Below are 27,403 nucleotides of genomic sequence, written 5' to 3'. Positions count from 1 at the left end.
TCCGCCTTTTCAGGGGATAGTTTATAAAATCCTTCAAACGTCATTTTCTACTCACCCTCATGTCGACTAAAGCTTGGTGTTAGTTTTAGAATAATCTGTTCTCTTTCAGAGTTCCAGTCAAAAATGTGTGTTAATTTTAATGTCCGTATGAATGTAACTGTTGGATCTAAAGTCCAAGATAGTCGAAGTGTGACAGTTCAATTGACCAGAGAGGTAACATTCAGGAAGTTTATTAACAAAGAGAATCCGAGCAGAGGGAAAGAAGTTCTAAAAAATGATTCCAAAAATACAGCATAAAGGCAGGCAAAACAAAAAATCCAGAGATTTTCAGAAAAAGTGCAGAATTCAAAATCCCAGACTAACATTGGTCGAGGGCAAATACATTGATCCAACTCAAAGACAGGAAAGAACAGAGAGGTGAGCTTAAATACACAAACACAAAGAGAACAGAAATAAACCGGTTTGGCTAGAAACAAGTCATCCTAGAAACAAAAGAGGAAAAAACAAAAAGGTTAAAGATTTCTTTGGCACACTTTGGTGTTCACGTAAAACAACTACAACAAAAGATTAAATCCTTATAGAGCTTCGACAAGAGAAATTTCTTGGGGAAAAAAACAATTTATTGTTTTTTATTTATTTGTATTATGAGTACTTCAACTCTCACAGTTGCAAATTCAACAAAACAAAAAGCGTCAAATAAAGATAATACATCATACATTCATACATTAAAATTGGTACATTAACATTTTGTTGAAGGATAACAATTTGCACAAAAGGCATAGATCATTTAAAACAATATTTTGTTCTTATTTCATCTTCATCGTCTTACATTAGTGAAGTAGTAAGGTTGAGATTGAAATCAATTAAATACATTCATAAATAATACTTATTTTGCTCTAATGGCTTCGTTAAAAAACCTTATTGTTCAACCTATTGAAACACAACCAAACCTTGATTAAGTTAATAAACAAAATGAAACAAATGTAATATAAAGTACTTAAAAACATTATGATTATATAAATAAAGTGTAACATCTTCATACAGCCAGAAAGTTGTAACAAATCATTAATAGAGTTGTAATCGGTCTGTGTGATGGTAACCGTTGAGGTTGATTTCTTTAGCACAGACTCAACGATGTTAGAGAACTTGAGGCAGACAGTAAACGTGGGCAGCGACAGTTTGAAGACGTAAACCACTGCCTGCTGGTCAGTGCAGGATTGTAGTGCACAGCTTGACACATTCCCTTGTTCGATGAACTCACATATGCAGCGTAAGACTACATTTCTGAGCTTCTATGTGAACTACAAACAAACAGGGCTAATGTTGAACTTTTGCATTAAACCATCTCGTCACTTGACGTATCAAGAGAGTCGGGATACTGGGCTAGCTGGTCGTCACCAGCCCGTCACTGGTGAAGCTCTATGGATTCTTCGTTCAGGCGCCCCTGGAAATGAATGAAACTCTCATTATATCATCCTCTGAATGAATGAAAGGTTGATACACACTTTTGAAATAACTAACTATGGATTATTATGGATTATTGTATTCCATATATAGCTATGGTGACCCCTGCCATGAAGTGTTTCCATTCAACATTGAGACGATCATATGATACTGTCTTATAAATAATAACGTGGGACTAACTAGTCGCCTCATTTGTCGACGACAAATGGACGTACACACGTGGACTACTTAGCTACTCGTAACACACACAATCTTATCTTGATCATTAGGTCACTCGTACTTCAAGTTTACTTTGAGGTAAACCAGTGATGATAACAAAGAAACAACACTTACCGCCGGTTGTCCACGGTGTCTTGTGTTGCTTTGATTTCCTGAAAACATGGATCAAAAATTACTTTTATAGACAGATAGACAGACAGACAGACAGACAGACAGACAGGTAACTCACTTAGTTATACGTAAATTAAAATTACAAGGACAAAAACAACCACGACGCCAGAACAAGACCAAATCCAAACCAAAGCTGAATCGTGGTCACATGAGACGATAATTTAGGTGAATTCTGAAAGTCTGCAAAGACAAAAAAACAAAAGGTTCATCCTCTGATAGAATCTTGTTTCACATATTTCTTTCATACAATTCCACTGACCAACAAGTTGAACATCTATACATGAATGAAAATTCATAAAAATAATCATCATCAAAATAATAAATAATATTTTTTTTATTGTTCTTCAATAATTTGTAGATTTGTCTGTATGTGACTTTGAGAATTTATTTCACAATTTTGCTTCACATCTTATCAACATGTTTACTCTTTTTTTTCTTTTTCTATCATAGTTGTGAAGCAGAATCTGCTGCTTAAGTCTCTCTTAAGTCTCTAAGGCTCTTGTTCTCATGTGAAGGAAGGATTAGAAGAAAGATAGAATTACTTGAATAATCTTGACTCTTTTTATTAACATTCAAAGAAACATGTGTCTGTGGTTTTGTTTTATTGTCACTACAGAGTTGCTGGCCTCAGGTGAGAGTAGAAATCTACCATCAGTGGAGAGATTTGTCTTCTGGTTCAGCGAGTTACTCATACGTTATGATTCTTTGTTATACTTTATACATATATACAAATTAAAGAAATTTAAAACTCACCCTGAACGTTCACGTTGTATTTTACTTTAATGTGATCTTTACCATCATGTATCACAGCTGTGTAGACTCCAATGTCGTTAAACATCACATTCTTCAGCAACAAAGAATTATTTTCTTTTAAAAACTCAGCTCTGCCTTCGTACTTTTGATGAGTCTTACAGTTTAAGTTATGATCACATTTTATAATAGAATCGGTCTCGTGTTTCACGAAAAAATCTTCAAACTCTGTCAGTGACAAAGTTTGAGGACCATCCAGACGTAGATCATCTCCTCTCTTCACAGACACAAACACAGTCTCAGGATCAGAACCTACAAAACACAAGAGAAACGATTATTTCTAGTTACGTTGACGACATGTGATGAAACATTTGTGTCATGTTCTTCATCCTAGTCATGGATCCACCACCTCGTCCCTCTGGTGTCCACAGGCTTCCTCTGGTCTCCTCCTCTGACTTGTATCAACTCTAGACTAAGAGGTGCTGATCCCCATCACTGCTTAACATAAACGTATCTAATGTAAGGAAATGACAACTTTACTGTAATCAATCACCTAGATTTAACTCACATTTCAAATAGTCACTTGATTAACTGATAATCTTACATATTTAATTCATATTAAATAATCCTATTCTTGCATTGCATTCACTTAAACTAAACTCAGGTTCACAACCCAAAGGCCGAGGTCACAAAGCCTCACACACACAGAAAGATTAAACAATCCCAGATTCCAGGACGTCTGGACACCTCAATGTCACTCTGAAGGACACAAGTCGCTGGGAACAGATTCTTGAAAACAACAACTTTTGGTAAATTTCCACTACGATCACGTGCGACCGGCCATCTTAGAATCAAGTGTTTACACTTACTGACCAATCCTACATTCACATTTGACTAGAGGCGTTAACCTGAATATTCTTCTATAAAGATCCACCATTTTGTCTGATCTTTGCGTTCTGGCATTCGAAGACGTCTGCGATAGATCTCTCTGCTTGCTAGCGCCCGTGTTCACGTAAGTTTGTCTCTGACTTCTGCATAATTCACTAAACGAGCATTTTTCTTAAACTCATCCATGTGTCTGTCCTTCATTCCATCACCATGTACGAGGCTGGGGAGGGGTCGGTTCATCGGAACACAAAAAACCCCTAACACTAAGAACATGATTGTTTGCTGACATAGAAATAGACCTTCAGGACTTGTTTGCACTAATACACTTGATTTACTACAACTGTGTTGAAACTTTAAATAAATCATTTTAAAAATCAATCTCAGTCCACTTTCAGGTGTGAGGACAGTAATCCAGATTAGAATGAGTATATTGTAGATTAACTACGTTTAAGAAATAACCCTGCAGGACGTCAGTGGTGGAAAATAAAGTTGCTTTATATATTTAAAAAAAAGTCAGTTTTGCATAACTTGGTGTTCGATCATTCATTCTCATGTCGCTACCCAGCTGTGCCAGAACTACTTCCTACTTCAGTCCAACAACATCCGGGTTCTATTGCAAAACATTACCGGACATTCTGTTTCTCATTCATTTCAATTAGACAAAATTATCACTTTCATTCTTTTAACTCTGTTTTGAACTAAGATAACAATAATATTAAATTAGCAGGCTTTGATCAAAACTATAAATAAACAACGTCACAAGTCGAACATAAATCAACTCATGTAACCCAAATAAATTACACACAAAGAGCAGTGTGGATGACAAAAGCAATGGGTTATGGTGACCTCTAGTGGCCCATTTAGGAGCTTCATCAGACGATGTGGTTCAAAATGGTAAAAAGAAGTTGACAGTTAGAACAAAAAGCAACTACCATTGAAAAAAATTGGCGATTCAAAGTCATGACAAAAAAGGTAAAATACTGGATTTTCTGGAAATAAGACAATAATCAGAGAATCATCTTGAAACAAATATTGTTGTCCAGTCACACAGATAGAAACATCGTAACTACATCATACTGTTCAAGACGAGAAAATAGACATAAAGTGGTTAAGTTAAAGATAAAGTATTTGCTCGATTTATTCAGGAGTCCTCGGTTTTTGGGTTGTACTGCTCGCTGCAGTTGCTATAAGCTAGCTAGCTGAAGTTGCTATATGCTAGCTAGCTGAAGTTGCTATATGCTAGCTAGCTGAAGTTAATATAAGCTAACTATAATTGTAGAACTAAATCAGGGGAGAAGCTAAAAAGTATTCAGGAGCTAAATATAATAGTATAGGAACGATACAAAAAAAACTTGTTTAAGTTGAATTGATTGATTTTGTTGCTGTTAAACTCACTGGTTACTTGATTCAGAAATTATAAATTAAAACCATTGAAAACTATCGACGCTCTGACAGTTCGTGCTCAACAACATAAACTGAATCTAAGTATTTACTAGTCAAAACATACCTTGAACCATCATGAGGACACACAGGGCGAAAAGAATGAGCTTCATGATCAAGATTTAATCCAGTAAAAGAAAGTGAAACTACTTTTTTTATTTCTTAAACCACACCTGATGAACACACCTACACCATAAATACCTGAGGCCAGGGCCGTTTCAAGGACTCTAGTAGTGTTGTGTCGTTCGAAAGAACGAATCTTTTGAGTGAACGTACTGAACGTTCCTTTCTCAGTTCAGTTGAACTCACTCTGCCGCGATCGTGCCGGTGGGAGGATTCTATGATGATGATTATCATGATATGATGATGATGATTCTATGATGATGATTATCATGATATGATGATGATGATTCTATGATGATGATTATCATGATATGATGATGATGATTCTATGATGATGATTATCATGATATGAGGATGATGATTCTATGATGATGATTATCATGATATGATGATGATGATTCTATGATGATGATTATCATGATATGATGATGATGATTCTATGATGATGATTATCATGATATGATGATGATGATTCTATGATGATGATTATCATGATATGATGATGATGATTCTATGATGATGATTATCATGATATGATGATGATGATTCTATGATGATGATTATCATGATATGATGATGATGATTCTATGATGATGATTATCATGATATGATGATGATGATTCTATGATGATGATTATCATGATATGATGATGATGATTCTATGATGATGATTATCATGATATGATGATGAGGATTCTATGATGATGATTATCATGATATGATGATGATGATTCTATGATGATGATTATCATGATATGATGATGATGATTCTATGATGATGATTATCATGATATGATGATGATGATTCTATGATGATGATTATCATGATATGATGATGATGATTCTATGATGATGATTATCATGATATGATGATGATGATTCTATGATGATGATTATCATGATATGATGATGATGATTCTATGATGATGATTATCATGATATGATGATGATGATTCTATGATTCTATGACTCGCTGAATCCTCGTCAGCGAACGACGCAGCTACTCGTGGGTGCGGGGGGGGGAGGGGGGGAGGGGCTGAGGAGGGAGAGAGGGACTCCGCTACAGAACATTTAGTTTTAAAGGATTTCTTATTTTAATATTTGTTTTTACTTAAACGAGGCCTTTTTAATTTATTGTTGATTGCATTTAAGTTTATATTACATTTTATTATTATTATTATTATTTTTGTTTTATTTTGACTGAACGAGGATTCTCATCCGGTGATTCTATTCCGGTGATTCTCATCCGGGGATTCTCAAAGATTCATTCAGTGAGTGAACGAGGTCTCATCCGGGGATTCTCGAAAAGAGTCGTTCAGTGAAAAGGATTCTCTTCCGGTGATTCGCGCGTCAGGGATTCGGTCAGTGAACGAGGATTCAAGTTCGGCTGTGAACACAACTCAAGGTCTTTTCTATTTGCTAATTCCTCGCGAATGTCACTCGTCCTTGTCCGTTGGCGTCTTTTTTTTTTTTCTTTTTTTTTGCATTGTCCCTCAAGTGCAGTGAACGTGAAGCTCGGGTCTGAATCATTAAAACTAGTAACGGATTGTTTGGCTGTGCTCAGGAAGTAGAAGAAATTGCAGTCAGAGCTCCATAAGCACAGAGTTATTGATTTGGTGAATGAACGAACTGAACGAATCTTTTGAACGAATCATTTTAATGAACTGATTCTAGTGATTCAGTACAGTCAAAAGAACTGCCGTGCCCATCACTAGACTCTAGCAGCCCAAAGCAGCTTCCACCCCCAGAAGTATGACAGTACTGCTGTTGCATATTTTGTGCGTAAGATTTTAATATTTGCAAACAAACACCACTGTAACATCGAATCCAATATACATTCAATAAATGCACAATAACTAATACATTTAATAGAACAAACACACATATATACATACACACAACACTTTCTTTGGTAAAGTTTCCAATAAAAGTCTTAATATTTCATCAGGTTCCATTTTATTTGTCATTTTATTTTATTTGTTTTGTTTTGTTTTTTTGTTTTATCCTATAATAAATGCTTCTCATTCTTGAATCATTTGTTTCTTCTGATTTCACATGACTGAGGATGTTGTGATGGCGGCGAAACGTGTCTGACCAAAATAAAGAGAAGAAAACCAAAAAGATCTCTTCAATCAAAGTGATTTTAAAACGTAATTGATTTTTTGACACGTTTGACAAATGTCCAATCAAGCTAACAGAAGAAACACACAACTCAAACTAGTAACATCCATTGTCAAAATACTATTGAGCTTAAAATACAAAATACAAGTTCAGAAGTTTCAGACTGTCACTGAATTTAGAATTAATCTCCATGACGATGACAGTCAGTTCAATTGTCCAGTTCGTACTCTGTCGAGGGGAGTGTGTGTGTCTGCTCAGGTGTGTAGTCATCATGACTTTTGTGTCCTAGAAAAGAAGTACAAGTCAATCAGTGTTTAAAAGATGACAATCATGAGCTGATTTGAGCTGCAGGTGTGCATGTGTGTGTGTGTGTGTGTGTGTGTGTGTGTGGGACACTTACATCTGCAGGAGACTCAATGTTTCAATGTTGGGTTGTGAGGAACAGAGAGATTTTGGTATTGACGCCATAAATTATAACTGTATGCTAATTCACTTTGATATACATTTTTGTTATATATACATATATACTCAATACTAGATTTGAAGACACTTTAGAATCAGTCGGATTCTAATCCAGATTCTCACATATGTTGTATTCATAGAAATTTGGCTGCAAATCTCTCTGATCATTATTACGTTTTGTTCCATCATCATTAATTACTAAGTGAAAAATGACTCGGATCGTTCAAAAATTCCAATATTATTTATATTTCAGTAAAAACTAGATTCAATTTTAGCCTCAAATAGGTCAGAAAATCACTTTACTTGCAAAGGAAGTGCAGGTGTACAAGTGTGTGAGTTGTTGTTTTTGATCACAGTTGTGCAGCAGAAGCTGCTACTGAAGTCTCTCTCGCTCTAACTTCAACATGTATGCTTGAAAACTTGGGCAGGAGATCGTCTTTGGCTCTGATGCTGGTATGTAGGGCTCTTGTTCTCATGTGAAGGAAGGACAGAACAATAGATGGATGGAACAAAAGATAGAATTACTTGAATAATCTTGACTCTTTTTATTAACATTCAAAGAAACATGTATCTGTGGTTTTGTTTTATTGTTACTACAGAGTTGCTGGCCTCAGGTGAGAGTAGAAATCTACCATCAGTGGAGAGATTTGTCTTCTGGTTCAGTGAGTTACTCATACGTTATGATTCTTTGTTATACTTTATACATTTAAAAATAAAGGAAGTAAATACTCACCCTGAACTTTCACGTTGTATTTTTTTTCAATGCGATCTTCACCATCATGTATCACAGCTGTGTAGACTCCACTGTCGTTAAACATCACATTCTTCAGCAACAAAGAATTATTTTCTTTTAAAAACTCAGCTCTTCCTTTGTACTTTGGATACATCAAAATCTTTTGTGTATCTTTTTTTAGAATAATAATTTTGTTGTGTTTCCAGACAAAATCTCCAAACTCTGTCAGTTTCAAAGTTTGAGGACCAGCCAGACGTAGATCATCTCCTCTCTTCACAAACACAGTCTCAGGATCAGAACCTACAAAACACAAGAGTCACGATTATTTCTAGTTACGATGACGACATGTGATGAAACATTTGTGTCATGTTCTTCATCCTAGTCATGGATCCACCACCTCGTCCCTCTGGTGTCCACAGGCTTCCTCTGGTCTCCTCCTCTGACTTGTATCAACTCTAGACTAAGAGGTGCTGATCCCCATCACTGCTAAACATAAACTTATCTAAGAACATGGTTGTTTGCTGACATAGAAAAAGTTTAGCAAAACCTGTTAGACTGGATTTACTTTTTGTAGAATCACTGGCTCTAGCGACTGATTTTTATTTTAGAGCGATGTGGATGAAAAAATAAGGGTTTATTGAATGGAGTTATTATCATCTCACAAATATTTATAACTGTACAGAGGGAGATCTGCAAATATTCAATGGTCGAACGTGAACCACAAATATAAAATTCATATATTTGTAACTTGTATTTTTTTATTTACAAAACATTTGCATTTGTAAACATATCATTTAAATTGACTTAACAAAAAAAAATGTGTAAAACTTAAAATTACGAGTGTGAAACTACATTTGTATGCTAATTCTCTTTGATATACATTTTTGTTATATATATACATATATACTCAATTCTAGATTTGAAGACACTTTAGAATCAGTCGGATTCTAATCCAGATTCTCATCTATGTTGAGTTCGTAGAAATTTGGCTACAAATCTCTCTGATCATCATTACGTTTTGTTCCATCATCATTAATTACTAAGTGAAAAATGACTCAGATTTTTCAGAAATTCCAATATTATTTATATTTCAGTAAAAACTAGATTCAATTTTAGCCTCAAATAGGTCAGAAAATCACTTTACTTGCAAAGGAAGTGCAGGTGTACAAGTGTGAGAGTTGTTGTTTTTGATCACAGTTGTGCAGCAGAAGCTGCTACTGAAGTCTCTCTCGCTCTAACTTCAACATGTATGCTTGAAAACTTGGGCAGGAGATCGTCTTTGGCTCTGATGCTGGTATGTAGGGCTCTTGTTCTCATGTGAAGGAAGGACAGAACAATAGATGGATGGAACGAAAGATAGAATTACTTGAATAATCTTGACTCTTTTTATTAACATTCAAAGAAACATGTATCTGTGGTTTTGTTTTATTGTTACTACAGAGTTGCTGGCCTCAGGTGAGAGTAGAAATCTACCATCAGTGGAGAGATTTGTCTTCTGGTTCAGCGAGTTACTCATACGTTATGATTCTTTGTTATACTTTATACATTTAAAAATAAGGGAAGAAAATACTCACCCTGAACTTTCACATTGTATGTCCTTTCAATGGGATTTCCAACATCACTTATCTCAAATGTGTAGACTCCACTGTCGTTAAACGTCACATTCTTCAGCAACAAAGAATTATTTTCTTTTAAAAACTCAGCTCTGCCTTTGTGCTTTGGATTTATCAAAATCTGTTGTGTATCTATTTTTAGAATATTAATTTTGTTGTGTTTCCAGAAAAAAACTCCCAACTCTGTCAGTTTCAAAGTTTGAGGACCAGCCAGACGTAGATCATCTCCTCTCTTCACAAACACAGTCTCAGGATCAGAACCTACAAAACACAAGAGTCACGATTATTTCTAGTTACGTTGACGACATGTGATGAAACATTTGTATCATGTTCTTCATCCTAGTCATGGATCCACCACCTCGTCCACAGGCTTCCTCTGGTCTCCTCCTCTGACTTGTATCAACTCTAGACTAAGAGGTGCTGATCCCCATCACTGCTTAACATAAACTTATCCAAGAACATGGTTGTTTGCTGACATAGAAAAAGTTTAGCAAAACCTGTAAGACTGGATTTACTTTTTGTTGTATCGCTGGATATAGCGACTGATGTGATTTTTATTTTAGAGCGATGTGGATAAAAAATAAGGGTTTATTGTATGGAGTTATTGTCGTCTCACAAATATTTATAACTGTACAGAGGGAGATCTGCAAATATTCAATGGTCAAACGTGTACCACAAATATAAAATTCATATTCGTAACTTGTATTTTTGTATTTATAACACATTTGCATCTGTAAACATATCATTTTAAGTTACAAAACAAAAAAAATAATTTGTAAAACTTAAAATTCTAAGTGTGAAACTACATTTACATGTGGATCAGCAATTACAAAGATTCTCCATTTACAAGTCTTGCAATTACACGGATTTGCCAGTTACAAGGCCTGTTTATTCCCAGATAATCGAAGCCAAAAAAATCGGCAAAAACTGAGACTTGTATTCACAAAAAAGCCACTAAAAGGCAGCCTTGTAATCAACTTTGACCATCTTCTGTTAGTACAAACCATTAACCTTGTTCTGAAGTATATAAACTAGACCCGTTTGGTCAATGAGAAAATCGTGATGAAAGTCAACTTGACAGTTTTTGTTTGACGGTTTTGTTCTGGAGTAAAACTATCTGATAATTAAATTTAAAAAAATTATTAATTAATAAACTCTGAAAAATGTTTTCCTCTTTCCTACAACAATTTTTTTTTTTTAATTGGAAAATTGTTTAGTAATAAAGTATTTTGTCTGACTTTAATCTGGTAATAAAATACAATAAAACATCTTTGAGTGGCCCCTCATACTCCAGCGTACATGTGTGTCAGTCTATTGCAGGAAAATGACATTTTGTAATCAAATTGTTTCAATACTTTCAGGAAATTGTAAAAAATAGTTTACATTTGTTTCAGTCAATGTGACTTTTCTTTCAGGGTAAAAAAAGATTTAAAAAAGGTTTTCAAAAATATTTTGAAGGGGATCATTTAAATAGCAAAAGTATAAAAAAGTTACTCCAGAGAGATATACTGGTGCAAATTGAGGAAGCTAGTGTAAGTATAACATCATGTCTCTTATGATCAGGCGATTTGTGAAGGATAAAGTAAACATAATAAACGAGATCAAATCTATGAAAAATAAATAAAGATGAAAAAAAGTATTTTCACTTATTAGGGTTTAAATATTCTTCAATTTCAGAGTTTGATTGAAAACATAGACTTTGTCGTTTATCATTTATACTTCCTTTCCTTACAGCATTATTTAAGCAAGTTCTTCCTCATTCATTCTTCTCTCTAAGTTGTGAACAACAATGAGCCTTAAATGTTTATTTAATAGGATTATAAGGATAATTGAATGTTTCCGTGAACCTGTTAAACCTAAAAACTGTTTTAAAACCTTAAACAATTGAACAATTAAGCTACTGCTTAACAAAAGTAAGTCTCTGGTAACTGGTTTGTAGCTTTAGAAAAGTGAAAAGTATTTACCTTGAACGGCTGTAATCACACACAGAGCGAACAAAACCAGAGACATGTTTGCACTGAACAAGAAACAGGAAGTGGGTTTATTATAGGAAACCTCTACAAGCTCATTCTTATTCCGTTAGTCCATTTCTAACACCAGCATCAGATCTCCAGAACGGCCCCCAGTCCCACCTACATAAGCATCTCATTATCAAAGTGTCCTTCGATGGGATTTCTGCCTGACACCCTGTCCCACCAGGAACATTTCAACGCTTCTCTTTGAAACTCTTATTTGCTGCTTAAGAAATCATCTGTGATGGCGGACCATTAAGAAATCACTTGACACAGAATGAAGAGACTCTTGTGAATTTAGACACCGACAGGGTCTCCCTTCACATGTGGACCTCAAGCTTGCTGGCTGAAGTTCAATGTCTCAACGCGCTTCTTCACTCGACCTGAACAATAGCAGGTTGAATTACTAGTTTTGAGCATAACCTAAAATAATCCTTGTATTTAATGTTCATCCAGACCAAACATACCCAAAGTGACCACCTGGACATCCTCCAAGGACGCATAGAGCAGGTTGTTCCACCGCAGAAAAACTAGACGGTCATTAGGTAAATACTGGACTTTGTCCCAGCAACAGGCGCTCACAGATCTGGGGGTACATGGAGCAGTGGGCCAGCCTTGGCTGCCTCTGGGGCTCAACTTCTACATGATGATCCCTTAACTGATTTAACCGATCCTCTTAGAATCTTTGTGAATAAGACTAGCAGCAAACCTAACATATATTTCTGGTGCTGCAGCCTTTTGTGTTCTTTGATTCAGAGCAACTAAGGGAGTGTTGTACTCCTTTTTTAAGGCATGGTCTCGTCTTTTTGTGGAAGGATGGGCCCCAAAGAGACGTGGGTGCCACACTATCAATGGGATTCATTGTCTTCTAGACATCATTCGTCTATTGAACAACGCTCCAGCATCATCACAAAGCTTCAGCATGAACATCGTTGAATCTACTTTCCTGATAACATCTTCTTGTCGTCGATTACAGTGAACAGTCTGTGTCAGGCGTTACTTCACGAAGTTGCATGACTTCTCAACAATCGACTCTTAGCTCTGTTTGCGTCATAGGCCCATATGTTTCCTCTGCCAATGTCCCGAACATGCAGTATACCTGCTCTCTCGCTCTCCAGTACCGTTTTAAAAACTTCTAGAAGTGCCACTAGAGGTCACCACAACCCCATTCTTTGTCATCCACACTGCTCTATCAAAGCTCACGTCATTTCTGGCGGATACATCTCCTTGTGATTCTAGGTCAGAGTGACCCAGCTAAAAGTTCAGCACAAACTTGGAAACCTGTCCTTTGGTCAAATAACTCTAGATTTTCTACCAGAGTCTCGGTCTCAAATCCCTCTTTCACTCTGTCTTGACTGGACTGTGATGGGAAAGTCCTGAGCTCTTATTTAAAACTGCAGAGAAGATATAACAGCAAATTAACAGCACTTCAGAGAGTATTCAGACAGACGTGCAAGAAGCTCTGTGTGTTCTTCTTTCTCACGTTTGCAAGTAAGAGTTTTACTTCAAACCAGATCAGATTTCTGTTGTATTACGTACCTGAAAGTAGACATTTGTGTAGAATCTTGGAGTACCTGAACCCACGTATTTATTAGTGATGAGCTGATGAAGCTTCATGAAACAGTGTCATGTTGTTTAGAGGTCAGTAGGTGGCGCCATCAGTTTAAAAATGATTTTTCATGAGAACAGTTGTTTAAAACAAAGGAAAATAGAGCAGACACGCCATCTAGTGGACTATGAAACTAATGGCACTGCTTCATGAAGCTTCATCAGACCATCACTAGTATTTAAGTAAATTACTGTGACCAGAGATAGATTGAAATAAATAATACTTTTGCTCTCATTGTTTCACGAAAGTCATCATAATTAACATGAAATAATTATGCTTGTAAATCTTCCCTTTTTTTTTCTTTAGTTTTTTATTATTTTCTCGTATACATTTGTATTCAAAATACCTTGATTTAAATCCTATAAAAATAGAAGTTTTAGACAAACACATGCAGCAAAAGACAGTAAACATAAAAATGCATAATCATAAGAGATAATAACAGTGACATTAAGTGAATTTAAACCTTGGACAGGTTTTCTGCTCATAAACGTAACCAGCTGCCATAATAAATGTACACAAACACAATTAACTATTATTTTCTTTGACCTAATATAATAAGTGCAGGACAAAAAAAACATTCTTTAAATGACACATTTCCCGGATTATATTTGTAATATTTTATCTTTAGTGACCGACAAGTCTTTGTTGGATGAGCTCAAACGCACACAATGAAGCTTTTTTCAACACAAACATTGACACTCATATATTATCTTACTTTAAATATCATATTATTATTAATATCCTATCATTTCTGTGGTCGTAACGTTTCTTCTCCACTGAAGAAAGTCGGAAGAGCAACACTTTGTTTTTACCTGTTGCTAACTTGCAATGGTCAATTCTGTAATGTGTGTTTTAAACTGATGAAGAAAAACAACATGAGCCTCAGTCACAGAGCCTGAAGAGGCATTTCTTTGTCTCTGCGCCCGTTTCTTTTCTTGTCCACTTGAGCGTACATCGTATGAAGAGAGGCGGCATCTTCTGGTGAGGCTGGTGTCGGCGCGGTGTGGAAATCCACCAAGCTGTACGTGGGATCTTGGCTCGGGCTCGGCTCCTGTGAAATGAACACATCTCTGTTAAAATCCTGGTGTTCCTCAGGGCTCAACTTCAGGTCTCTTTCAGTTTACTTTGCTCATATTTTAAATCAATCTCTGGTTTTTCAGGCTCATGATCCAAGTCTATCTTGGTCAGTCCATCAAACGTTCACTATGAGCTAATCCAGTGATAAAGAAACAACACTTACCTGAGGTTCTTCATATTCTGCGTCTATTTCAGCCCCTTCAGGTCTTGAAGAGCCGATTTCATTTGAAGACATTTTTTTCTCTGAAGACATAAAAAAAACAATTGCTTAGAGCTCTTGGTCAAAAACATGCACACTTTTGCTTAAGAGACAACATGAGGCGACTCACTTCGCTTTTTGTACATGAAAACTCCAACAATTACAACTACTACCACCAGAACTATGACCACGGGCAAAATCTTGATCCAAACAGGATGTGGAGGTGAAGGTGAAGGTGAAGGTTTAGGCTGAAAGTCTGTGAATACAAAAATAATGACTTATATGAATATATATATATATATATATATATATATATATATATATGTCATAAACATCTTTCAGTTTTCAACGAGGTCTTCGGACTTGAAGATGTTTCGTTTAACATGGGGATTTCACTCACAACACAGGTCTTCGACAACCGTCTTGTCACTGGTCCAGCTGACCTCGTTGCTATGGTTACAGATGATGCTGCTCTTCTCATAGTAGACTCGATGAGAGGACGCAGAGATGTTTTGTTGTCCATCTTGGCTGCAGATGTTGGAACTACAGTTGAAGTAGCTGCTGATGGGACCACAAGTCACGTTGACGTAACAAGTGTGTGAGTCGTTCGAGACAAGAACCACCTCCAGCTCAACTGGACTCACTGGATCTGGAAGAGAAAATCTTTAATTGTGACTTTGATCACAGTTGTGCAGCAGAAGCTGCTACTGAAGTCTCTCTCGCTCTAACTTCAACATGTATGCTTGAAAACTTGGGCAGGAGATCGTCTTTGGCTCTGATGCTGGTATGTAGGGCTCTTGTTCTCATGTGAAGGAAGGACAGAACAATAGATGGATGGAACGAAAGATAGAATTACTTGAATAATCTTGACTCTTTTTATTAACATTCAAAGAAACATGTATCTGTGGTTTTGTTTTATTGTCACTACAGAGTTGCTGGCCTCAGGTGAGAGTAGAAATCTACCATCAGTGGAGAGATTTGTCTTCTGGTTCAGCGAGTTACTCATACGTTATGATTCTTTGTTATACTTTATACATTTAAAAATAAGGGAAGAAAATACTCACCCTGAACTTTCACATTGTATGTCCTTTCAATGGGATTTCCAACATCATGTATCTCAAATGTGTAGACTCCACTGTCGTTAAACGTCACATTCTTCAGCAACAAAGAATTATTTTCTTTTAAAAACTCAGCTCTGCCTTTGTGCTTTGGATTTATCAAAATCTGTTGTGTATCTATTTTTAGAATATTAATTTTGTTGTGTTTCCAGAAAAAAACTCCCAACTCTGTCAGTTTCAAAGTTTGAGGACCAGCCAGACGTAGATCATCTCCTCTCTTCACAAACACAGTCTCAGGATCAGAACCTACAAAACACAAGAGTCACGATTATTTCTAGTTACGTTGACGACATGTGATGAAACATTTGTGTCATGTTCTTCATCCTAGTCATGGATCCACCACCTCGTCCACAGGCTTCCTCTGGTCTCCTCCTCTGACTTGTATCAACTCTAGACTAAGAGGTGCTGATCCCCATCACTGCTTAACATAAACTTATCTAAGAACATGGTTGTTTGCTGACATAGAAAAAGTTTAGCAAAACCTATAAGACTGGATTTACTTTTTGTAGTATCACTGGATATAGCGACTGATGTGATTTTTCTTTTTTAGAGCGATGTGGATAAAAAAATAAGGGTTAATTATATAGAGTTATTATCGTCTCACAAATACTTATAACTGTACAGAGGGTGATCTGCAAATATTCAATGGTCGAACGTGTACCACAAATGTAAAATTCATATTCGTAACTTGTATTGTAATTTGTAAAACTTAAAATTCTGAGTGTGAAACTACATTTACATGTGGATCAGAAATTACACGGATTCGCCACTTACAAGACCCGTTTATTCCCGGACAATCGAAGCCCAAAATCGGCAAAAACTGAGACTTGTATTCACAAAACACCCACTAAAAGGCAGCCTTGTAATCAACATTGACCATCTTCTGTTAGTAAAAACCATTAACCTTGTTCTGAAGTATATAAACTAGACCCGTTTGGTCAATGAGAAAATCGCAATGAAAGTCAATTCGACAGTTTTTGTTTGACGGTTTTGGAGTAAAAGTATCTAATAATTACATTTTAAAAATAATTTTTGTTCCTATTTCCTACAACGAATTTTTTTTTATTTATTTGGATTTTTTTTTAATAATAAAGTATTTTGTCTGACTTTAATCTGGTAATAAAATACAATAAAACATCTTTGAGTGGCCCCTCATACTCCAGCGTACATGTGTGTCAATCTATTGCAGGAAAATGTAATTTTGTGTTGGAGTTTGTAAATTTGTTATAGGACGTTGTAAATCAGTTTCAAATTGTTTCAATACTTTCAGGAAACGTTTTAATGTTTTTTACTTGTTTCAGTAAATGTGACTTTTCTTTCAGAGTAAAAAAGATTTAAAAATGGTTTTCAACAATTGAGACCAGATTAAACTTTACACAACATATATTTATGTTATGTATTAGTTTAGTTTATTAGTTATAACCAGAGACAAGTTTGCACTGAACAAGAAACAGGAAGTGAGTTTTTTTTTCAAAGGAAACATCTGCAAGCTCATTCTTTTCCGTTTGTCCATTTCTAAAAAAAAAGCACCAATCTCCAGAACGGCCCCCAGTCCCACCTCCATAAGCATCAAAGTGTCCTTCGATGGGATTTCTGCCTGACACCCTGTCCAACCAGGAACATTTCAACGCTTCTCTTTGCAGCAGCTCCTGGATTCCCAACCTCACTGAAAACGTTTGCCAAGCAAAAGGTTTGTTGTTTGCTTTTGTTTTGAGGACTTTTTTCGTTACGTTTTCCTGAAGTTCCAGCCATACCTTGTCTTTCTAGCCTTGTCTTTGTAGTACTTTGTTGTCCCTCTTTTCAAGTTTTAATCTGCTGCTCCACTTGAAAGGGACCTTGTATGGGGTTATATTTATTCCACTTTTGTTATGCAAATCAGGTACTTAATTTTTTTTAATTTCATGTCATTAAGCTGCTAGAAATCAACCTCGACCACATTTTTAATCCATAACTCACAACATCCAGTGCAAACTTAAAATTCCGAGTGTGATGCAATTACAATGATTCTCCATTTACAAGTCTCGTATTCTAAGACAATCGGTATGGCGTTTCATTTGTGCCTCTATGTTGAGCGTGCAGAAAGACATTTTGAGCATCTTAGAAAATGTTTTGCGCGCATGTAAGTGATAGTTTGCATTTTATTTTTACTCGCGCGAAAAATAAAGTGGTTTGAGCAAACAAAAAATTATTTTACGTGCAATAAATCTCACTTTGCGCACGCTTTTTCTGCTTTACGAGTGCTCAACTTCATCTCCCTGTGCGCGCTCGGATTTTCTTTTTGAGATCGCTCAACTTCTACACAGCGTTTCATTTGTGCCAATGAGTCGACCGATCACAGAGACCGGAGAAAGCTTGTTTCTGATTGGCTGTTTGGTTACCAACGGCAGCGAGGTGCCGGGAAAAGTGTTGCATTCAAGTGTTTCTGAACATTAAACAATTCACCTCGGACCGACGGAAAAAGACGAAAAAATTAAAAATGTCGACTGAACAACAGGCAGAGCCACAGGTAAGTTGTTTTATGACTTTTATGTGGTCTTTATGCTGCGTCAAGGACTTAATAACCCCTCATAATCCCTGACGTTTAAGTACTATATTTACCACGCTAACCAGTGGCTAGCCAATAACGTATGTTGCTAACACTAGCTTATTTGAAATTAGACTTTTCGCTCCTACAAATAACTATTACTAACTTACTAAAATGCACTTGCTCTACGTACAAAAGATCTCAGAATTGTTGACGGAGCAGCGAATCACAGCAGCTAACGTGGCGAACCCAGCACTTGGCACCGAACTTCGAGGATAATAAAATTAATTTTCACACCTTTATAACAAAACATTTATTTAGTAGAAGTTTAACAAAAACAAGGTCTAATGATTGCATTGCACACAATGTCTTTCATCTCATTTGTTATTATTCTGTTATGAAGTTCTATTGAGTTGAATCATGGATACTAGCCTGTATTAAAGGAAGTTTAAATGTTACATTCTGAATTTACTCTTTCTGTCCAACAGGATGTGTTGCAACGACAAATGATGGAGAGACTTCTCACCAAATTGCAATCTGCATTAGAACATCAGCCACTAAATCTAGATTATTTGGAATTCCTGACACACCATGAATTTATTCTGTTCCAACACTTCTCTCTGGAAATAGGTGGTGTAACGGAAGTCATTGAAGGTCTTCTAAACCTCTACCATACTGTACAATCGGAGATTAATCAAAACTCTATGCCTGTCATAGAACAGGAAATTGTAAATGGCCCAGGCCCAGGTAACCCCAAAATTATGATTGAAAGGGAAAAGCTAGAACATTTGTTGGACATGCACCTCCCTGTTGCCTGCATTACAAAGTGCCTCAGCGTTTCAAGACGCACTCTTTACAGAAGAATGACTAAACTTGGCTTATCAGTAAGAGGAAAATATAGCATCATGACTGATGAAGAGTTAGACAGAACCATTTTAATGATTAAGGGTCAGATGCCAAATGCTGGTTACAGATTGATACAAGGACATTTGGTGTCAATGGGTGTACGAGTTCAGTGGCGTAGAATGATGGCCTCCATGCATCGTGTTGATGCTGCTGGAATCTTCTCACGAATCAAAGATTTTGGGTGTGTTGTGCGTCGAAGGTACTCTGTCCAAGGCCTCTCTCCTTGGTCCACATTGACACAAACCACAAACATACACAATAAGGTAAAGTAAAATGTTCTGCAGATTTAGCATGGCATGTATAATCGCAAGATGGACATAATTATATATATCCCTTCTGGAACAGGTACAATATCGTGGTCTTTGGTGGAGTGGATGGCTACTCGAGAATGGTAACTCCTCGAGCTGTTGATGAAGTTTTACTCAATGTTTTCTTCTGGTTTCCACAGCTGGTCATTCAAATAAATATTTGCTATGTCTTTCTGATCAGCAGCTGTGATGTTTATCTGTGCAGGGCAATACAATTATTCTATACATGTGTGTAAGAAATACATTACTTGTAAACACAAGATATATACAAGTCACGTTGTACTTTGTTGTACAATACGACTTGTATATATCATGGATTGTATAGGAAGTATATCAAGCACCGGAGTTTGTAATTATTTTACTACAGAGAAAACCTATCATGAATATTTCTTATCGTTTAATTTCAGGTCTTCTATTTGGATGTTGCAACAAATAATAAAGCGTCAACTGCGTTCACATTCTTCTTGAAAGCAGTCCAGCTTCATGGCTTACCATCAAGGTATTATGGCCTGACAACTTAATTTGTGGGGAACATAGAGGTTCTTCAAATCTCATTATTTTATCACTTAATTTAAAACAGTATACTAAAACATCTTTAAATTAATTTGTTACATGTTACCATGTCAAATTATTCTTGTGAATAAAATACCTTTTCTCTTTTAGGGTAAGAGGAGATCAGGGAGTAGAAAACCTCAGGATTGCAGAGTACATGTTCACCACACAGGGAACAGGACGAGCCAGCTTTATCTCAGGAAAGAGTGTCCACAACCAGAGGTACAGTGTGTTGGTAAACCAATGATATTTTGGCTGTAAAGTATATATTTTAGCAGGTTGGAATTTTATTTAAATTGAAATCTGAGGTATAAATTAAAGTCTACCTATTTTACTTCTTTTCAGAATAGAGCGTCTTTGGCGTGACGTCTGGGTTGCAGTTAGCAGCAAGTACCATGATGTCATCCACTCTCTGGAGGAAGATGGTCTGCTGGATACATCTGATGTGGTTCACCTCTTTGGTGTGCACTACATATTTCTCCCTCGAATCCAAGCTGACCTCAACCCCTTCAGTCAAGGCTGGAATAATCATCCTCTACGGACAGAGGGAGGTCTAACTCCAGAACAACTGTGGTGTATAGGGCATCTACAACATCTAGATGAAGCTGTGAGAGTAGAGGTATTTACTCTTTCCTACCTGTAGACCATAACTAGTGTTTGCTATGTGAGGCACACATATCATATTTTCTAGACATGTTTGTATATGCAAAAATCATGTTGAGATTATTTGGCTGTTCACTTTGTCTTAAACATTTTCTACCAACTGTCACTAACACTTTTAAAAATGTGAAATAGTACTTAGTAATACACGAAAAATAATACCTTGATCCCAAAACACCACACATGTATGGTTGTCATAGAAATCATTAGAGGCCTATTGAACTGATTGTTTTTTGTTTTATCTGAAGGAACTTCAAGACCCTGGAATTGAATGGGAAAGTAGTGCACAACGAGAGGACCATCACGGAGCTGTTGTAGTTCCAGAGATAATGTGCCCACTGGATGATGAAGCCCTGGAAACACTTCAGAGAAATGTTGATCCTCTGGCACATTCTTTGTCACATGGCCGCGACTTGTACATTCAATTCTTGCGCTGTACTTCGACATTGACAAGTCAATTAACAACAGATTGTCATCCAAGACAAACTTTAATATGCAATGCACTGTATCAACTTTAAGAGGTCAATAATAAACAATAAACAATATCTATTGTCTCCATGTTTCAAAAAGAACGCTTATTAACAAATACAATTACTCAACACAATTAGTATGGCATTTGTTAAACTCTGTGAAATCCACCACCATATTGCACTGCTTCTGTCAAAATTTTGTGTAAGTGCCAAGATGTCGCACTGGAAAAGTTATGGTCTGAGTGCACGCACTCACTATTGGATAACACACAGAGTGCTCTCCAAGGTGTTCCACACAGTCATGGTCAAAATTGCACGTTATTTTAAAGAGCCTTTTTTCAGCAGGAAGGATGGGGATGTGAGACTGCCCCGACATCCATTGGAGCACATGCGGAATTGTGAGACGCTGCACTTCAGCAGCAGTATGGTCTGGTTCCTCATCTGTAATGGTTATGCATGTCAGGTGGCATGAACAGTATGAACTCAAAGCCTTGTACATATTCTAGAACATGGTTGGCACATTAACTTTAACTGCCGAGGTAAAAGCCATTTTGCTTGTCACCCAAAAGTAAGCTAGTAACTAGTGATGGGCTGATGCAGGTCAGCATCTTCATTTATAGCAGTTAGCACTCTATTCTTAAAGAGGTTTAATTATAAAAGTTTTTCAAAGCCAATGGTCACAGATAACAAACTGCCATCTGGTGGGCAAATGAAGAAACTTAAATTCAACCTCAGATCATCAATATGCATATTGCATTACAAACTACTAAATAAATAATTGGGGGATTAATTAATAAAATATATGGATTGAGTCATTATGTCGAACACTTTGTATACTACACCTGCTTCCTCAATCTCCTGCAAGAAATCCTGGAGGAAATTAATAATCCTCCTCTCACTTCTTTCCTTGTTTCTCCCCTTTTCACTGAACTGTGGCTCGCAGTTCATCATAAAATCATCATCAGGCTATAAAAACATTAAATAAATATTTTAACAATGACAATGAAAAAAGACAATCTATTTATTAAAACATTAAAAATTGACTACATTTACTTACTTTGGTTATCTTTCTAGGAACAAACAGTGAGTGGCAAGCTTTAGGGTTTGCAACCATCTGACCAACCAGGCCATACAATTCCAAGCCCTTCCTAAGCTGCTGCAGTATTGGAATTAGCCGTGTTGTAGAATGTAGGACAATTGCTCTTTGAATAACACAAAAACATTGATAGACATTGGTTTTGAGATAGACATTTTTTTTTAAATATACTGTAAATGTTTTTTTTTAATGAAAAGTTTAATACCTAATGATGTTTTCTTTGCTGTCCAAGTTTATGTTGCTGGTGTATCCACAGCTCACAATCTCATCAGCATAGTCCAACAAGGTCTGATCTGTTGAACCTGTGACCTGTGTATTACTAAATTAGATTTTGTGTATTCAATATTACATTTACAAACCTAGTTAAATACCTTGCTAATGAGAAGACGGGATTCAAGATCTTCCACATCCTGCTCAGACAGAGAATGGTAGTCTACTGCTCCTGTGCAGAGGGAGTTGTAGCACCATTGCTTCATAAAAGCAGGAGGTGGGCCACCTTGTGCCAGGCTGACAGCCATTATCTCACCAATAGTTCTGTGTGCAATGTACAATACAAATCGAGTTAAAAAGGATATGCTTGGATTAAAAAAATGGTTTAGTTTTGATCAAATAATAAACAACCAAGATGGCTCATCTGTAAAGTAATAACCACCAACCTAAAATTGTCATTATCAATGTCGGTCAAAGAGTAGTTGGGATTTTTACCCTGGTTCCCGTCACCTTCAAAGAACCTCTTTTCAATACCTGAAATCATTTCTGTGGGAAAAAGCAACATTGTTCCTGATCTATTGGGTTTGTTTTAAGTCAGAATAAAATGGTATGTACAACTAACCAGTCAAAAACTCTTTCCTAAGTGCTCCTGTATCAATGCCAGCCTCTCCAATAAAAACTACTTTCAGAGCACTTGTTGGAGACGCATTTTTTTTCCTTTTCCACTGGAGAATGCCCCTGTCAGCCTGTCAGGAAGTTCTTCTCTGTCGACACACAGTTGGAATTCTTTTATATTGTCAACCTGTTGTTCCAGGAAGTCCAATACATCTTCCACACTTAAACAAGAGGACAAACGGAGTACAAGATCAGCCAACACTGCCTTATGCAATTTGTAAAGTAAAAAAGAGATAAATAAAATAAATAATAAAATAAAGAATAAACTCATGAAAACAAACCTATTTGGCGGTGATACTGTAGTGTTGGCTTCTGTACTTGGACTTCTGAAATTTGGTACAGTGCTGTAGATGAAACAATACGAAGTTTTAAAAACATACATTATTAGATTATGCATACTATGAATTCACCTCTCTCCACACAGGCTAGCATGGACTGTGATGTCATCAATTGAGAATTCTTTGGTGCAAATTGGGCAAAGCACCTGAAATTTTAAATGAACTGTAAATAAATGATTCAGTGTTGAAAAAATGTAAATCAATATGCTGCTTTCATTAATTTGCACCGAATTACTCAAGGTTCTGTTTCTTCTCTCCTCTACATGTTTGTTGCGAGTACTAAAGCTTAGAGATAAAATAAATAAGGCCTGGACTCAAGATGGTTTTTACACGGAATAAACAGTGAACAGGTTGGAAGAAGGATGTTAGAAGTGGAAGCCTCCATTTGTTTATGTGCAATATTTACCTTTAACGTATTCTCCACAATACGCAAGTCATCAGAGGACTGCAAATATGAGAAACAGTAATTTTAGTAATGTATATGTTGAGCATCATTTTAATAAAGAAAATGTATATACTCTGTTCTCACATCATCAGTAGTCTCATCAGACTGTTTTCCTTTGCATCTTTTAATGTGCACTGCGAGCATCTGCAAAGGCATCACTTCATTGCACTGATGGCAGGTCTTCTTGGGCATTTTAGAAAAGGGCTTTGAGTCAGCAGGTAGAGGAGAGGTGTCCAATGATTCTTGTAGTGGCTTGCAACGCTCTGACATTATATCCCTCAGCTGCTGGTGGAATGACTGTGAGCTTTCGCCGTCCACTGCCACCTTATTTGTGTTACAAGAGAAAACAGCAAGTACTTTGAAATCAGGTTTTCTGGATTTTTCTATTCATATTCATGTTATACATATTTAGAGCATGACCAAAGACTAAACCAAAACAATTGGAGACTAAAGAATGAAGTTAAAGTTGTATTAATCAAATAATCAATCAAACAAACCTTTAGCCTTGTGCAAGAGCCACCCTCCTGTCAAACCCTCCATTTTAAAAAACGTCTCTGTTAAAAGCACTGAAATCTTGACAGATGACAAAGAGAAGAGAGAGACAGCGACTGTGTCAGATGAAAAAGGCTTAAATTTGAATGGCAGTTAAAGCACTGTACCTCTGCATGGCCACCATTTTCAGGAAGCATCACTGTTTGTCTCCCCATTCCAGCCTGAAAAAGCTCAAGCTCCTGTGTTGGTAAAGGTGTGTGTGAAGTGTTTCTTGGTAGTAGAAAAAAATTGAAAGGGGTTTCCTTATTATTAATTTTTATCTGATGCTTGGTGTCAAACACCTTCTTTTGCCCCTGTTGGCACCGGATCTGAAATATCCAGGAAACAATCTATGAAAAGAAAAGAAGATGAGTGAAAAAAAATGTGCGCATTAAACTGACATTCATCATATTGTCTTGAAAATACATGTGTGGCATATCTTACAAACCTTGCCATTTCTTGGGGCACTGTTACATTTCTGGGGGCCGGGTGCTCCGTCTCTGGGGGCCTTACAGAGCTAGAAGCTTAAGTGCCCAGAAAACAGGACACCAGGTTTCTGGCAGCTGTCTCAACTGCACCTTGACCCTAAATAAATTCAGAATGTAACATTTAAACTTCCTTTAATACAGGCTAGTATCCATGATTCAACTCAATAGAACTTCATAACAGAATAATAACAAATGAAATGAAAGACATTGTGTGCAATGCAATCATTAGATCTTGTTTTTGTTAAACTTCTACTAAATAAATGTTTTGTTATAAAGGTGTGAAAATTAATTTTATTATCCTCGAAGTTCGGTGCCAAGTGCTGGGTTCGCCACGTTAGCTGCTGTGATTCGCTGCTCCGTCAACAATTCTGAGATCTTTTGTACGTAGAGCAAGTGCATTTTAGTAAGTTAGTAATAGTTATTTGTAGGAGCGAAAAGTCTAATTTCAAATAAGCTAGTATTAGCAACATACGTTATTGGCTAGCCACTGGTTAGCGTGGTAAATATAGTACTTAAACGTCAGGGATTATGAGGGGTTATTAAGTCCTTGACGCAGCATAAAGACCACATAAAAGTCATAAAACAACTTACCTGTGGCTCTGCCTGTTGTTCAGTCGAAACTTTTAATTTTTTCGTCTTTTTCCGTCGGTCCGAGGTGAACTGTTTAATGTTCAGAAACACTTGAATGCAACACTTTTCCCGGCACCTCGCTGCCGTTGGTAACCAAACAGCCAATCAGAAACAAGCTTTCTCCGGTCTCTGTGATCGGTCGACTCATTGGCACAAATGAAACGCTGTGTAGAAGTTGAGCGATCTCAAAAAGAAAATCCGAGCGCGCGCAGGGAGATGAAGTTGAGCACTCGTAAAGCAGAAAAAGCGTGCGCAAAGTGAGATTTATTGCACGTAAAATAATTTTTTGTTTGCTCAAACCACTTTATTTTTCGCGCGAGTAAAAATAAAATGCAAACTATCACTTACATGCGCGCAAAACATTTTCTAAGATGCTCAAAATGTCTTTCTGCACGCTCAACATAGAGGCACAAATGAAACGCCATACAATCGAAGCCCTAAATCTGCTGAACTGAGACTTGTACATCTCCTTGTAATTCACAAAAAAAACCCACTAGAAGGCAGCCTTGTAATCAACATTGACCATCTTCTGTTAGTACAAACCATTAACCTTGTTCTGAAGTATATAAACTAGTCCCCTTTGGTCGATGAAAAAATCGTGATGAAAGTCAACTTGATAGTTTTTCTTTGACGGTTTTGTTCTGGAGTAAAACTATCTGATAATTAAATTAAAACAATACATTCATTTATAAACTCTGAACATTTTTTTCCTATTTCCTACAACAAATATAGTGGATTTTGTCTGGCTTTAATCTGGTAATAAAATACAATAAAACATCTTTGAGTTGCCCCTCATACTCCATCGCTTGTAAATTCGTTTCAATACTTTCAGGAAATGTTTTAATGTTTTTTATCTGTTTCAGTAAATGTGACTTTTCTTTCAGAGTAAAAAAAGATTTAAAAATGGTTTTCAAAAATATTTTGAAGGGGATCATTTAAATAGCAAAAGTATAAAAAAGTGACTTCAGAGAGATACACTGGTGCAAATTGAGGAAGCTAGTGTAAGTATAACATCATGTCTCTTATGATCAGGCGATTTCTGAAGGATAAAGTAAACATAATAAACAAGATCAAATCTATATAAAATAAATAAAGATGAAACTTATTAGGGTTTAAATATTCTTCAGTTTCAGAGTTTGATTGAAAACATAGACTTTGTCGTTTATCATTTATATTTCCTTTCCTTACAGCAGTATTTCAGCAAGTTCTTCCTCATTCATTTTTCTCTTTAAGTTGTCAACAACAATGAGTCTTAAATGTTTATTTTAGCGGATTATCAGGATAATTTAATCTTTCCGTGAACCTGTTAAACCTACAAACTGTTTTAAAAACTTAAACGAGACCAGATTAAACTTTACAGAACATTTATTTCTGTTATTTCAAAGTACAGCTACTGCTTAACAAAAGTAAGTCTCTGGTAACTGGTTTGTAGCTTTAGAAAAGTGAAAAGTATTTACCTTGAACGGCTGTAATCACACACAGAGCGAACATAACCAGAGACATGTTTGCAATGAACAAGAAACAGGAAGTGAGGAAACATCTGCTCATTCTTTTACCTTGTATGGGGTTAT

The 27,403-nt window shown here is 36.4% G+C and overlaps 2 protein-coding genes and 1 long non-coding RNA gene across 4 annotated transcripts; all 3 read right to left on the bottom strand.

The window, feature by feature from the left end:
* Positions 1 to 266: 266 nt before the first annotated feature.
* On the bottom strand, positions 267 to 2,903 carry LOC148063996 (uncharacterized). Of its 2 annotated transcripts, XR_015713516.1 has the most exons (4): positions 2,608 to 2,903; positions 1,913 to 2,034; positions 1,798 to 1,835; positions 267 to 1,444 (listed from the first exon to the last, which is right to left on the bottom strand). It is a non-coding gene; the product is annotated as an uncharacterized LOC148063996 (long non-coding RNA). The 2 variants fall into 2 exon arrangements; XR_015713515.1 differs by having other exon boundaries at positions 1,913 to 2,903.
* Positions 2,904 to 13,919: 11,016 nt separating this feature from the next.
* LOC148063994 (uncharacterized) lies at positions 13,920 to 27,362 on the bottom strand. The gene is made up of 6 exons (XM_087811761.1): positions 27,290 to 27,362; positions 15,946 to 16,245; positions 15,282 to 15,530; positions 15,012 to 15,137; positions 14,846 to 14,925; positions 13,920 to 14,656 (listed from the first exon to the last, which is right to left on the bottom strand). The coding sequence occupies exons 1-6, from the start codon at positions 27,333 to 27,335 to the stop codon at positions 14,492 to 14,494; spliced, it is 966 nt and encodes a 321-aa protein (XP_087667887.1). The 5' UTR covers positions 27,336 to 27,362; the 3' UTR covers positions 13,920 to 14,491.
* LOC148063995 (G2/M phase-specific E3 ubiquitin-protein ligase-like) lies at positions 20,064 to 24,396 on the bottom strand. Its single transcript, XM_087811760.1, is given in 12 exon segments — positions 20,064 to 21,860; positions 22,262 to 22,385; positions 22,477 to 22,621; positions 22,721 to 22,824; positions 22,887 to 23,049; positions 23,172 to 23,271; positions 23,348 to 23,477; positions 23,480 to 23,561; positions 23,682 to 23,744; positions 23,811 to 23,884; positions 24,145 to 24,183; positions 24,268 to 24,396. Coding segments are annotated over 12 exon segments (1,383 nt in total). The 5' UTR covers positions 24,376 to 24,396; the 3' UTR covers positions 20,064 to 21,609.
* Positions 27,363 to 27,403: the final 41 nt, after the last annotated feature.

This window comes from Callionymus lyra, chromosome 16 (genome assembly GCF_982586985.1).
Source record: "Callionymus lyra chromosome 16, fCalLyr1.hap1.1, whole genome shotgun sequence".
Classification (NCBI taxonomy): Eukaryota; Metazoa; Chordata; class Actinopteri; order Syngnathiformes; family Callionymidae; genus Callionymus; species Callionymus lyra.
This window is presented reverse-complemented; position numbering and strand designations above follow the sequence as displayed.

Excerpts from the sequence above, each read along its gene's own strand:
- LOC148063994 (XM_087811761.1), bottom strand. The coding sequence starts at position 27,335 with ATGTCTCTGGTTATGTTCGCTCTGTGTGTGATTACAGCCGTTCAAG. Across the intron at positions 16,246-27,289 it reads TGTGATTACAGCCGTTCAAG|GTTCTGATCCTGAGACTGTG; the intron begins GTAAATACTTTT and ends TGTGTTTTGTAG. Across the intron at positions 14,657-14,845 it reads CAGAATATGAAGAACCTCAG|GAGCCGAGCCCGAGCCAAGA; the intron begins GTAAGTGTTGTT and ends TTCATTTCACAG.